The sequence below is a fragment of the Terrapene carolina genome, unplaced genomic scaffold, assembly GCF_002925995.2.
Source record: "Terrapene carolina triunguis isolate 2854851 unplaced genomic scaffold, T_m_triunguis-2.0 Scaffold789, whole genome shotgun sequence".
NCBI classification, from domain to species: Eukaryota; Metazoa; Chordata; order Testudines; family Emydidae; genus Terrapene; species Terrapene triunguis.
Genome location: NW_020665140.1, coordinates 3183660 through 3196839, shown reverse-complemented (window position 1 = coordinate 3196839; position 13180 = coordinate 3183660). Strand labels below are relative to the sequence as shown.

At 39.4% G+C, this 13180-nt stretch overlaps 1 protein-coding gene across 1 annotated transcript in view; it reads left to right on the top strand.

Moving 5' to 3' along the window:
- Window positions 1-13180, top strand: part of GRID2 (glutamate ionotropic receptor delta type subunit 2) — a 1014260-nt gene that overhangs the window by 790437 nt on the left and 210643 nt on the right. Inside the window, exon 9 of the mRNA XM_024197621.2 lies at window positions 3911-4012. Within this exon, the coding sequence (XP_024053389.2) occupies window positions 3911-4012 (102 nt within the window). The remainder of the gene's footprint in view (window positions 1-3910; window positions 4013-13180) is intronic.

The following is a 13180-nucleotide window of genomic DNA, read 5'->3' as shown; positions in this document are numbered from 1 at the left end:
TAAACAGTGTGTTGAACACAATATGTTCGATGAGATTTTAATATCACCATTACTAGCTGACTATTGTCTAAGCTCCAGTGAAGGAAAAAATTAAATATTTAACATAATTTTAGGAAAAAATTTATAACTGCCACTATACAATATTAATATGAAATCATTATGAATCCACTTGTTCCTTTAATCAAGCTCTGGAAGATTAAGGCTCTCACTTTACTACCCAATCAATTTATTTGCTGCAAATATGGCTGAGCCACTACAGCCATTTTTCTTCATTGCTTGGGGCCAGATTCACAGACCTGAACTAGGGTTACCCTTTAATTGAATCTCTGCACCCGCGTGGGACACTCTTCCTCACCCATAAGGGCTAAGAACCTCCCTTCCACACAAAATTAGATTGATGTTCCTTTTTATTCCAGTATATTGCTCAGACTGAAGTCAGAGCAAACTTTATAGATGTTAAAGAAATAAGCCCCCACATCATTTCATGCTTCTTCCTCCATTATTTTTTGTTGTTGTTGTGTACCCAATTTCATGTCTTTGCCACACACGTTTCAGCTACGGAGAGTTTAAAGTTTTATTCCTGTGTAACTGAAGGCTTCTGCTCTTCCACTCTTTTGAGTTTGGAGTGAAAGCAGGAAGTATCTATCTAGTTTTAAGACAGCATTTATAACCACCCTAGGTTATGATCTCATAAGACCTCACAAACTAACTATCTGCAGCCAGGCAGAAACTTGAAAGGGAAACACCGTGGTGCTGAAGAAAGTCATGCTGATTATTCAATAAGTGACTTTTTTCCGAATTATTATGAAACCAGTTCCTCAGAATGATGCTAGCAATGCTGACTTTTGGATGGCTTATAAAAACTTGACCACTTTTGTGCTTTGAAGATCCCAAGGAACTTTGTGTTAGAAGAGGCATGTTAATCATGGTGTCTTGACCAAATTCTAGTTGTGGATGTGGTAATGACATTTGTCTCAAATTCCTCCTGCAGCTTCTATTAATTGTGTCCCACCCTAAAGTATTGTGTAGTGTTGATGTGCATGCCATATTTAACTTCAGAGGGTGGCTGCAGTGTTGGATTAAGTGATCCATAGGTATTTTTATATCATAAGTTTGTAGAGCACTTGAGGATCTGTTAGAATGGCATGCACTACATTAAAGTAATGCATTACTATTATTGGGTTATTTTTATTTATGATGATCACACAATGTGGTCACAAAATGGGTTTATATCAGTAGACTTGAGTTGATGCTCTGTGCCAAAAGATTATTAGTCTCCCTAAGCCTATCCATTAGAATTCACTGTTGTCATAAGAAATATTTGTGTTCTATATATGGTCATGGAGGTGGCAGAGAAGATGAGCAGGCAGAACATGAGATTCTATAGTGAATGTGTTGCACATTTAATTGTGTTCCAAGTTTCTTATTAGTCAGTGTCCTGAAATTGCAAAACTATACATTTTGACTAATCTAAGAAGATTGATAATCACAGACCTTCCACAACTGGCAACCCACAGAGGCCAGAATTCTTGAAGATGTAGAAATGGCCCATGAGAGAAAGAGAAGTGATCAACACTGACAGTGAAATAAAAGAAATATTAACATAGCAGAAGTAACAACAGGAAGAGGAACTGAGCTACCAGGCTCATGATCAAAAAGACATCATAAATGAAGTGAAACACTGACAAGTTTAAGACTTTCATCATTCTATCTCCAAATGTGTACCAGAATGACACTTGTCAAGAAAATAAATGAAAGAAACAACATCTAAGGTGCGAAGCACTTCAAATCACAGAATCCATCTGGAGATGCCAAAGATGAATACTGTGTTTAGTCAACATTTCCCATCAACCATATATTGACATCTGCTGTTGCTATACAGATCAACCCAGAATTAACATAAAATTGCTGTATTGCTTAATAAATGTTGACTTATGCTGTCATTTTAACTGTATAACAAGGAAAGAGCAGTATTTAAGAAAAGCAGGTGAGGACACAATAAATGTTTTTTGAAACTGGTGTGGCCAGTGGCATAACTGAAGGAAAATATATGCAGGATGCTCAGAGTTTGGTAATGTACCTTTCTGTTTCAGCTATAGATATGGTCACTCCTGCTACAAAAACACATTCAAATTGTCATCAATAAAAAGTTGATTGATTTTCACCTAATTTCAGCTATGCCATCCCTGAAATTAACATCAAGTTTAGTTTGGCAAGGGTCTGTTCATACGTCTTGGACATGACTATACTGCATAAAAGGAATAATTGAATTGAAAATTAAATAAACATAATTGAAAACAAAATGTACCTTTTAAACAGGAAAAAGAGATTCCTGATAAACTTCCGTTGCTTAGTTCATAGCGGTATTGTTTTAAAAAAATGCTAGAAAGGATTGAGCTGTAAAGTTAATTATATACAAAATGTACACGTTAATGAACATAATTAAAAACGGACTTCAGCTGACCTCAAAGGGGAACAAAGGCTCTTCTCAAACTTCATAGGGTTTTATATTTGGCAAGAGTACAATATCTATGGTAATTAGACTTTCAGCACATTTGGATATGCTAATTGGCTCTAAGTTCTAATTAATTTCTTTATATAACTAAGAATGACATATCACTGAATGAATTTAATGTGTTTTTACAGCTGAACCTAGCAATTGGCACCATTTTCTAAAATATTTTAGTATAGAATATGCAGACTTTATCGAACGATTGGTTGTATTAACACTGTAAGGTGGTAATGATTCATCTTATGACAAAATGTATACATCTAGGTAAATATTTTGAATTAAAACCCTTCATTGTGCTGTGGCTAGTAATGTGATTTAACAAATATAATTTTCAACTGAATCAGATTGCTTGGTGAAGCTTACCAGAAAGGTAATGGTGTTGGGAGACTGTAAACAAACATACTGCAATGTAATCGTAAGGGCACATCAACACAGACTGCTCAGCATTGCTCTAACTCTGCTCCCTTTGAAGTCAATGATAAAACTCCTGTTGACTTCAGTGGGAGCAGAAATGGGCCAATGCCAAGCATGTTCTCAGTCCAGGAGGGTATGGAAAAACATAAATCTTAAAGATAGTGATTTAGGGGTAGAGCTACAAAGGAGAATTATGTGTTGCAATACCTAACTCCTATGCACCCTCTTGCACAGTGGAATTCACATCCCCAAGTTAGACACCCTGGCTCCCCATGCATTGTATGGAAAGAGTTAGGCACCTAAGAAAGGGATTCCCAGAAGCTTAAGCTAGCCAGTGGAAATCCCAAGGAGAAGGGCATTAATATCTAATGAATATTTAATTATTTATACAAAGTAAACAAATATTCTTTCTTTTTTTGCATCATCTATTACAGATCCTCCATGGACACTACAGTTTTCCCGTCATATGATCTTTCCCTCAATCACCTTTAAATGAGACTTTTAGCTTAGTTAAATATGGTAACCGTTTCTTTATCAATGAACAATATGCGGTTTAATTAAAGCTAATGTAACTCTTTTTCTCAAAGTTCCACTAGAAAACATGTGCTGGAGCAAATGACATGCTAGAATTATGTTGGCTACTATTTTCCCAATTAGTGTATCACTGGAAGTGAGGTGTAGGTATTGTTACAGTCATCTTGCATTTTAAATGTTCCTCGTTAATTCAGAAGTCCTCACCCTTCTAAAGCAATGAATATCCTCCACTGCCCTGGATGATGTCATACACTGCACATGGTATTTAAAAGCAGAAACTGATATTCCTAATTTGCATTTTAAAAATGAGTCTCTGGGCAAACCCCCTTTTGACTTTCCATCCCTTTTTTTCTGGAAGGTTTTCTGTTGCTCCCATTTAAAGCTCCATAACAGGAATGACTGACAAAATGTTATGGACAATGAGGTGACAAATTATATTTTCTTTTTCAGCTTGGCTGCTGGAATCCTCTCACTGGTCTGAATGGGTCACTAACAGACAGAAAACTGGAGAATAACATGCGTGGGGTGGTTCTGCGTGTGGTGACTGTGCTGGTAAGAGATTCTGAGTGTTTTCCATTTAGAGGAATGCTACTTTTCTCCTTTTTGCTTTCCACTAATAGGTTATTGACTAAGGGTGACTAAAAAGGATTTTGAAAATAAATTACAAAGTTTAAAAAGAAACTGAAACATAGTCAACTGTCACAGAATTGAGTTTCTCCTTGTCAATACTGGATCAATGGGAATTTTCCACAAAATAATTATTTTACCAGTAAAGTTCATTTGAAAGTCGGAATTAAAGACATTAAATACTGTTTCTTCCATAGGCACATACACACAGTAGGTTATACAATCAACCTGTGTTAACTCAAAAGAGCAACACAATCTTGCCTGCCAGCTAAGGTTTCCTAGCTAAAACTCCAAATGATGCATAAGATATAGCTGCCTTCCAATTACTGTGCCAAACTGAGTGCAGTTTGACACAAATTACTGCACTCAGGAAAATATTAAAGATTGGCTTAGGGTGAATTATGTTGATTCAGTGAAATAACCTTCCTCTCAGGGCTCCCTGGGCCAAATTCTCCCCTGTGCTGTGGCCACTGCATGTTAGGCTGCTGGATCAAAGGAAGGGCCTGAAGCTGGCCAAGGAAGGGTCATACCCAAATAGGGAGATAATTTGGTGGCACAGAGCCCGCATAGAGGCTTCTGTACCCCACACCCTCCTGGCCACTTGAGTAGAGGAGTTGACCTGGGAAAAGGGGGTGTGAGCAGTGTTCTCTGCCTGAGATGTTTCAACCTAGTGTGGCCATTCAAAGCTGGGACTGGCCCAACAAAGACTCAGTCAAGATTCAGGGCAAGTACAAAGGTTATTTTAAGCCACCTTTGTAGTCACTACCTCCTCCTAGTTGTACCCACTTCTTGGTCATGAGTGAGGATTTGGACACTTATTTATAAATGAAGATACAGGGGTGGGTTTCTGTTATTTCCCTTGTAGATGTTGCCTTGTACAGAAAAAAATTCAGCTGGGCTAAGCTAGAGGGTGATATCAGGGAGTTAGGGGTACAATTAAAACACAAATTTTGCTTTTTGGGGTTTTATCCCATGACTAGTTAAAATCTAGCCTTTAGAAGATACTATAAATATGGTAGTCCCGTGTGCTTTTACTATTGTCTGTTTTGTTTAAGAGACTCATATATCTGACCATGGTTTAAAAAAAAATAGAATGAATAGATATAAAAAGACAAAGCAGTATTTATATGTTTTATACTTTGATGCTAATTGGACATTCCTCAAAGTAGTATCACAACAGCAATGGATGGCCTTTGTACTTTGCTTGGTATAAACTTAAATTGATTCAACATAATTTTCTTGCAACAGAAATGTTCAGCGAACATTCTCTATCAAAAGAAATTCAAATGAGTATCTTGTCTTTTTTTCATCCCTAGTTATCATTTTAGTTAGCTTGCCAGGGAGCATTCTTCTGTCAAACAATTATATTATGAACATTTAGCAACTTAGACACTAGTGTGGAAAAAAAGAGTAATTACTCACACTGATAGTTTTGTATAAGCCAAAAAAGAAGGATATTTAAAGTTCAGCAACACATCACATGGAAGATTTAGTTCCGTCTCCACAGTCCCCACACAAAGAAAGACCATTGGCTGATATTTGCATCCAGGGGGCAATTTCTATTTTGTGTTTGTGTTATTTTTAAAGCAATGTGTTTCCAAACACAACTGCAACTTGGTAGTATTTCAATTGTGCCATCATGCAAATTGATTAGTCTCTCATTTTGTTAACTGTGTCTCTCTCTATATGAAGACTATGAACTAGAGGCAGTGGATGAGGAAGACACAAATGATCCCCATTGCCTTTATACAGTAAGACTTTCCTCTGTCTTTTAAGCAATTAGTAAGGCTTTGCATGGTTGGTTAGTGCAGTCTGATGGTTCGAGTCTTGCAAAGCTGTCTGTGACCCAGAGTACCATCTAAGGCTCATTATATTTTATACACCAAAGCACATATTTTCTAAGTTGGGTGCCTAAAGTTGGGCACCTAAATAAGGGCTTCATTTTCAGAGGTGGTAGGAATCTGGAACTCTGATTGAAATAAATTAAATATTTCATCTGTTTGGCTGATGAACATGAGTTATGCTGATGGGTCCATTTTTGCTTGAATTCTAGAATTCATAAGAGGTGGAAAGGGCATTCTTATATAATTATTTCCTGCTCACATACAAAAGTTTGGTGTAGAAAAGAAAAGATAAAAAATCAATCAGACAACAAAATGGAAAACTGAAGGAGGGCAGAAGAGATGGAAAATGCAGTAATGGCAATTGTGCTAGTATTCTATCATCGTCTCTTACCTCCTCTAACTTAGTGCTAGACTAATTACTGTTGTTGCTGCCAATTATATTGATAACATTATAAATTTAGGGCCTGGTCCTGCAAAGTTTTACTGTTGTGTGCCAGTGGATATGCTTGAGCAAGCAAAGTTTCACAGGATCTGGCCTTGATTGTGTCTGGGAATTAAAATTCATCTGTCATATTCTCTCTCTCTCTCTCTTACACTTACACACACACACACACACACACACAATTTTAGCATGGTTCAGCTCAGTTAATATCTTTGGTTTACATCATTTATTGGGCGTGACTAATAACAATGATACAAAAATGTTAGCTTTTATGGGAAGGAAGGGGTGTGTTGATATAATATTCTGGGGTTTGTAAGAACAAGTGCGAGGTGCCAGAAATAGAGCAAGCATGTTAAGTCACAATTATTGGCAAAATATTGTGTCTTTGCTGTCAATGAAGAGCTCTTAAGCAGAACAAAGTCTTGATAATCTATAAAAGTCTCTCTTTTTGCTATGATATTTTCTTTCTGGGGCAGAAGTATAATTTTGTATTTGTCACTTGGAGTGAAGTCCTGGTTCTGTTGAAGTCAGTGAAGACATGTCTACAATGCAATAAAACACTTGCATTTGCCCAGGTCAGCTGCGGGACTCGGACTGCAGGGCTATAAATTGCAGTGTAGGCATTTAGGCTCAGGCTGGAGCCTGGGCTCTGGGACCCCACAAGGGGAGAGGGTCACAGAGCCCAGGCTCCAGCCTGAGTCCGAACAGCTACACTGCAATTTTATAACCCTGTAGTCCAAGCCCTGCGAGTCTGAGTCAGCTGACACAGGCCAGCCACAGGTATTTTATTGCAATGTAGGCGTACTCTGAGAGTTGAGCTATTGACTTCACTAAGGGCAGGATTTCACCCGCGCACTTCATCTAAAAGGAGGAAACTCTTTTGCTCGCGCTCTCTCTCTCACTCCTCTCAGGGGTGTTTCAAGCAGCAAAGGTTATAAATAGTGGTGTGGAACTTATTTAAGTTGTCAGTGGCTAATGATCTTAGCACTCAGGCCTACCAGGTTCTGAGCATCTTGGTCCTGATCCAGCAAAGAACTAAAACACATTCTTAAGTTTAAGTACTTGGGTAGTCCTACTGAAGTCAATGAGTTGCCTTAAATCCCTCTGGAGTGTTGTTTTTCTTTTAAACTTTGATTTCAGTGATTCCACTATCTCACAGTAGTGGCAAATGAAAGTTTTGGAGGGGGTGTAGAGGAGGAATGTCAGAGGCTAGCTTTCTACGAACAGTACAATGCACGATACCACGATCTAGTGATGGAACAGTGGTTGTGACCTGCAACAGATGTGCCATGTTCTGTTTCCTGACTGAAGCCAGAGAAAGGGACTTCCTGAGTATGAAGTACAAGTTGTGACTATGCTGTAAAAAAGGGTTGTTGGAGTGGAGTAGATACTGTGGAGAATCTAAGGAGTTCTTGGATGAGCAGATTTTGGAAACCTCACTACCTCAGGTTCAAAGAAAGAAATGAACTGGCCACCAAGGAAACAGATAGAGAGAGGAAATGAGAGAGGAGGCTTGGCAGTTGATAACCACCAGAGGCAAAAGGATGAGATGATGATCTACACAGCCAGAAGCAGATAAGGAATGGGCATACTGTGACTACCAAAGAGAAGAAAACCTGGAGCTAGGAGCTTCTCACACAGCTAGAGGTTTCCAGTCATTACCAGGTCCTCAGTGGGAACTATGGAAGGAATCTCTGAAGATCCAGCTGGTTGAATGGAATGGAAAGGTGTGCAGAACACACCTGTGGGTCGCTGCTCAGCCCAAGCTATAAACAAAACAAGTATGCCCACGAAGAGATCTCCAGTTGTCCCAGGGAGGCAGAGAATCCTTGTCAGGGATTCTATACTAAGAAGAATGAAAAGAACATTCTGCAAGACAAGCAGACAATAGGACAGTTTGCTGTCTTTCAGGAGCTTAGACACGAGATGTGATTCTAAGATTGAATAGGCTTAAAAAGTTCAAGTGGCTAGAAGTTGAAGTTTGACAAATTCTGACTAGAAATAAGGTAAATTTTTAACAGTGAGGATAGTTAACTATTAGAACAAGTTACCAAGGGTTGTGGTAGATTCTCCATCACTAGAAATGTTTAAATCAAAATTTGATGTTTTTGTAAAAGATATACTCGAGTTCTAGGAATTAATTCAGGGAAGTTCTGTGGCCCGTGTTGTGGAGGATGTCCTAGAGGATCACAGTGGTCCATTCTGGCTATAAATCTAAGAATGAATCTCACCTCCTTCTGGATGAGTCTTCCCTCTCTTCCATTTTTATTGTGTTAAGGTTTTTTGGGGGAAGGGGGAGGGGTTAATTGTCATAGATATTTGGCAGAACTTCACAGATTTCAACATCAGGACCAAACTGCACTTCTTATGAAATTAAAAACCCTGTTGTGAGGTGGGGACAAATAAATTTTTGCTGATTTCTGTCTCACCCATCAAATAAAATCATTATTCATGTAGAGAAAGAGAAATATTTAGGAAATATTACAAAAAAGAATAGTTCCACCTTAGAACCAGTTAAAGTTACTCAGATATGGCTAATAATACCCGGTCTCATTATTCTCCCATTTGCACATGCAGTTTTTATGACTAATAAACCAGAAAAAAGATGAAGTGATTACATGTAGATAAAACAATCATAATTAGAAGGTTCTCCTGAGAGGGTTCATGGATTAGGAGAAGATTAGATTAAAGACGGGGAAGATAGTGGAGTATGCAAATGTAATTGCAAGTGCAAGGTTTATAAAAATGCACCCAGACAGTCCTCTTTGTTCATAAAATATCATTCTGAAAATTGTTTATAATTAGGACAAATTCCTAAAATATAGCGGTTATCAAGCAACAGAGCTACAAGTATCCCATTACCCCTCCACCCATCTAATAATCTCTTCCCCCACGATATACTCATCATAGAAAGTATTGATGCAGATACAAATCTATTTGTCTGAATGTGTTTCTGTCACTATGCAGCAGAGCTCTATGTAGGACTAATGTAGAGCCCTATGGCTGGATTGGGATCTGTGGGTCCCACAGGACCAGCTGCCATAATAGCGGGAGCGGGTAGGACTGGGATTAAAAAATAGTCCTGTGCAGGGCTCTACTATGCAGTGTACTCTAATAACATTTTCCTTTTGAGGCAAGTTATTTGGATGAAATCCTGGCTCCACTGAAATCAATGGGAGTTTTGTCATTGACTTCAAAAGAGGCAGGATTTCACCTTTTGTGTTTTATTATGGAGAAAAGCCACAATAGTGACTTGTGATAGCATGTACAAACCCCATACTGGAGGGCAAGGGGTTAAAGAACAGCTCTGGGCCCAGGTGGCCCACCTGCAAAGCCTGCACAAGCTGGAAACAGGGCTTAAAACAGGAAGTGGAGCACCTCAGAGGGGGGCAGGCAGTGGAAGGGGAGAGCAGAGCACTGCTCTGAGCTCTGGGGGGGAAGTGCTGCCAAGGAGCTCATTGCCCGAGACCAGACAATGCAGACCTGAGCAAACCTACAAAGGAGAGGCTGGTGACTGAGTGTGCAGGTCAGAGACTTTATTTGAGATTCTTTGATCTACTCTTTGGGGAGAGGGAGACTTGGGTAGGAAGTGGTTTAGGGGGGCAGCTGCATAGCACCCCAAGATGCAGAGCGTAGCTGTCCGCCATTGGGCTCTGGACTGGAGCCCAGTGGAGAGAGTGAGCCTGGGCTCCTCTACCCACTCCAAGAAGACATGATGACCACAGGAGCCTTCACCCTGGGGGAGAACCCAGCCTGGGAAGGCCCAGATCCCAAGTCCCTGTGCTAAAGGAAAGGATTGGAATCCCTTTCGGGGCACCGAAGGACAGGACTATATTTACAATGGGGAGATGACCTGCCATACATCCCTGACCACTAGGTGGCACTGTTGATGGTGGTTCACCTTCTACATGCCTCCCTAGTTAAGACTCTAAGGCCTGGTCTACACTAACCCCCCAAGTTGAACTAAGGTGCGCAACTTCAGCTACGTGAATAACGTAGCTGAAGTCGACATACCTTAGTTCGAACTTACCGCGGTTCAGACGCGGTCCACACACAGCAGGCAGGCTCCCCGTCGACTCCACGGTACTCCTCTCGCCGAGCTGGAGTACCGCAGTCGACGGCGAGCACTTCCTGGTTCGACTTATCGCGTCCAGACCAGATGCGATAAGTCGAACCCAGAACTTCGATCCCCAGCCGCCGAACTAGCGGCTGGGTGTAGACCAGCCCTAACACATTTTTTCATTCTGATCCTGATCAGTCCCACTCCCTCCAGCTCTCTGAACAAAGTTACTTTCTGTCTTGCATCTTGTGAATGGGTTCTACTCAGATCTTACCCCATCACCTATTGCCACCATCACCCAAGTAAAAGTTTCAGCTTAGCTGGAGAAATTGCTGTTGAATTATAGGGCTTTGAGAAATTTCTGAAATGTATCGTATATGGCAGAACTCAAATACAGCTTAATATATTAACTTCAAACTTGCTTTAGACATTAATTCTCTCACACAAAATAAATGTCTAGGACTATTTTTACTTAGTGGTCGGTTTTTTTAATTTCTGTGTATATTAGAAGGACCATTGTGCATTTTATTATTTCCTTGAAAGATCTTGTGGAAGTTATATCTAATGTACAGTATCTCTGTGGAACTCCTAAATTCTGTGTAATAAATAGCTACTTGTATATTTCATAAAAATGTATTACCAGCCTTAGTTCCATTTTAAGGATTTTTCCCCTGTGGGAGTAAATAGATAATTTAATAATGAGGATCAGTACATGTAATTTAATTTCAGATGATCCAAAACTATGGTCCATAAACCACTTGGTAGTTCTGGCTTCTTTTCCTCACTTTCAGATGCTAATCTGCATTTAAAGTCAGCTAAAATACATTGTGTTCTCTTAATGTCACTTTTTCATGTAATCAATTGCTGAACTTGTCACAGAGATGTTAGACAGTCAGGAATGGGATGAGATGTAGCCCATGTGTTAATGAATCAGAGGAGAGGTGCCCACATGATGATCGCTCTAAAGTAAAGGTGTTTTTCGTGTTATGAAAAAGATTGAGAACCTCTGCTTTAAGGTATTGTAACATGGATAAAGAGTACAGTGGCCTTGTCTGGAGAATGTATATTTCATAACTACAACTATACAATGGTGGTGGTTTATACTTACGATTTTATAGAAACCGATTATAAGTACACACTGGAGTTAGATATGTTCAATACTGGGTTAACCTGAAAATGCAGGCAGGAACAAGAAAAAAGAAAAGTAGCAACTAGAGAGACAGAATGGTATGTTGCAATACATATCTGTGTATCATTCCCTGTTACTTATTACACATGTTAATTAGGTATAACTATGTGGATTGAAAACTTTGTCCAATCGAATAACTCTGCAGGAACTAAAAAGAAAACAGACTATTGGGTTACACAGCTGTGAAAGAGATGAGGCAGTATTTGAGTGGCTTTCCATCTTCAAGCTGATTGTGAACGGGAAGAACTGTGTGTTGAAAGAGCAATCGGCAGAGTTAAGGAGCAGGGTAGCAAAAGGTATAATCAACATCTTGGAGAATATCATTAGGTGTGAGAGAGTATGGTACTTGTTTCACAGGATTAAACACAGAAATGTACATGATGCAGATTTTTAAAATCCTTGTAGTCAATGCTTTCATGGATAAGATAATGATAGTCCACCTTTTCAGGCACCTTTTTGCACTTGCAGGTTTGGCGCATAAAACATTTATAATTTTTTATTTTTTTAAGATGTGTGGCATTCAGACAGAGAAAAGAAAACAGTAAGGTAGGAAGCCATGTCCCTGTTTCAAAAGCTGAGACTATCTTCAGGATTTGACCTCCACCACCGAGTTACACAAAATAACAAAAGTTTCTTCAAAGAAGGATAAAAAGAAGAAATAATCAAGTAGTTAAGCATACCTAGGAGAACAAACAATGAGAAATGATGTAGAGTGAGAAATCATGAGACAAAAACAATGAAGGAATCTGAAACAAAGTGCAATGGAGCAAGAAAAAATGCTGGATGCTTTAGGGGAGATTGGGATAAAATTTTTATTACAATTATTACAGTATTCTATAATAAAGGCATAAAAGCTGCTGTGTCTCTGTCTCCCCCCCCCCACAAACACACTTTTCCCATTCAGTCCCCCGTGTTGGCCAAACCCTTCTTTTTTTTCTCCATGGTCTCTCCATAGAATGCTGCCCTCTATCCACATCCACTTTCATTCCCACATGCACCTCCCTTCATCCTTGCTCACCGTGCCCCCATGTACCTTCTAAACACATGTGGGTTTGGTGCCTAAAACATTTAGAAATGTTTATTTTCTTTAAGATATTTACGGCATTTACGAAACACATGTTGAGTGGCATGTTATCAGCATGACTGGCAATCACACACCACTATGAATTGATGATACTGCTTGTGGTAGGGGTGAGGCCCCTCTCAAACATGTTCTGTAATTGTAATATACATCTATTAGTCAAAAGATAGGGAAGTGTGTGCATGGGGGGAATGTATGGATTATTTGATGGCGTGGTACAAAGGTTTTCAGTGCATGAGTTTGGGATGGCATGAAAGCAACAAGTCTGTTATGTTGATAACCCAAACAAGTGCCAATAAAACCTTTGTACTATGTCCTCCGCAAACTTGGTTGCCCACCAAAACTGGTAAAGATAATTTGTTTATTTCATGAGGGGATGCAAGGTCAGGTACTTTTAAATGGAGATCTCACTGACTCCTTTCCCATTTCAAAGGGAGTCAAACAAGATTGTGTCCTTGCCCCTGTACTGTTCAACCG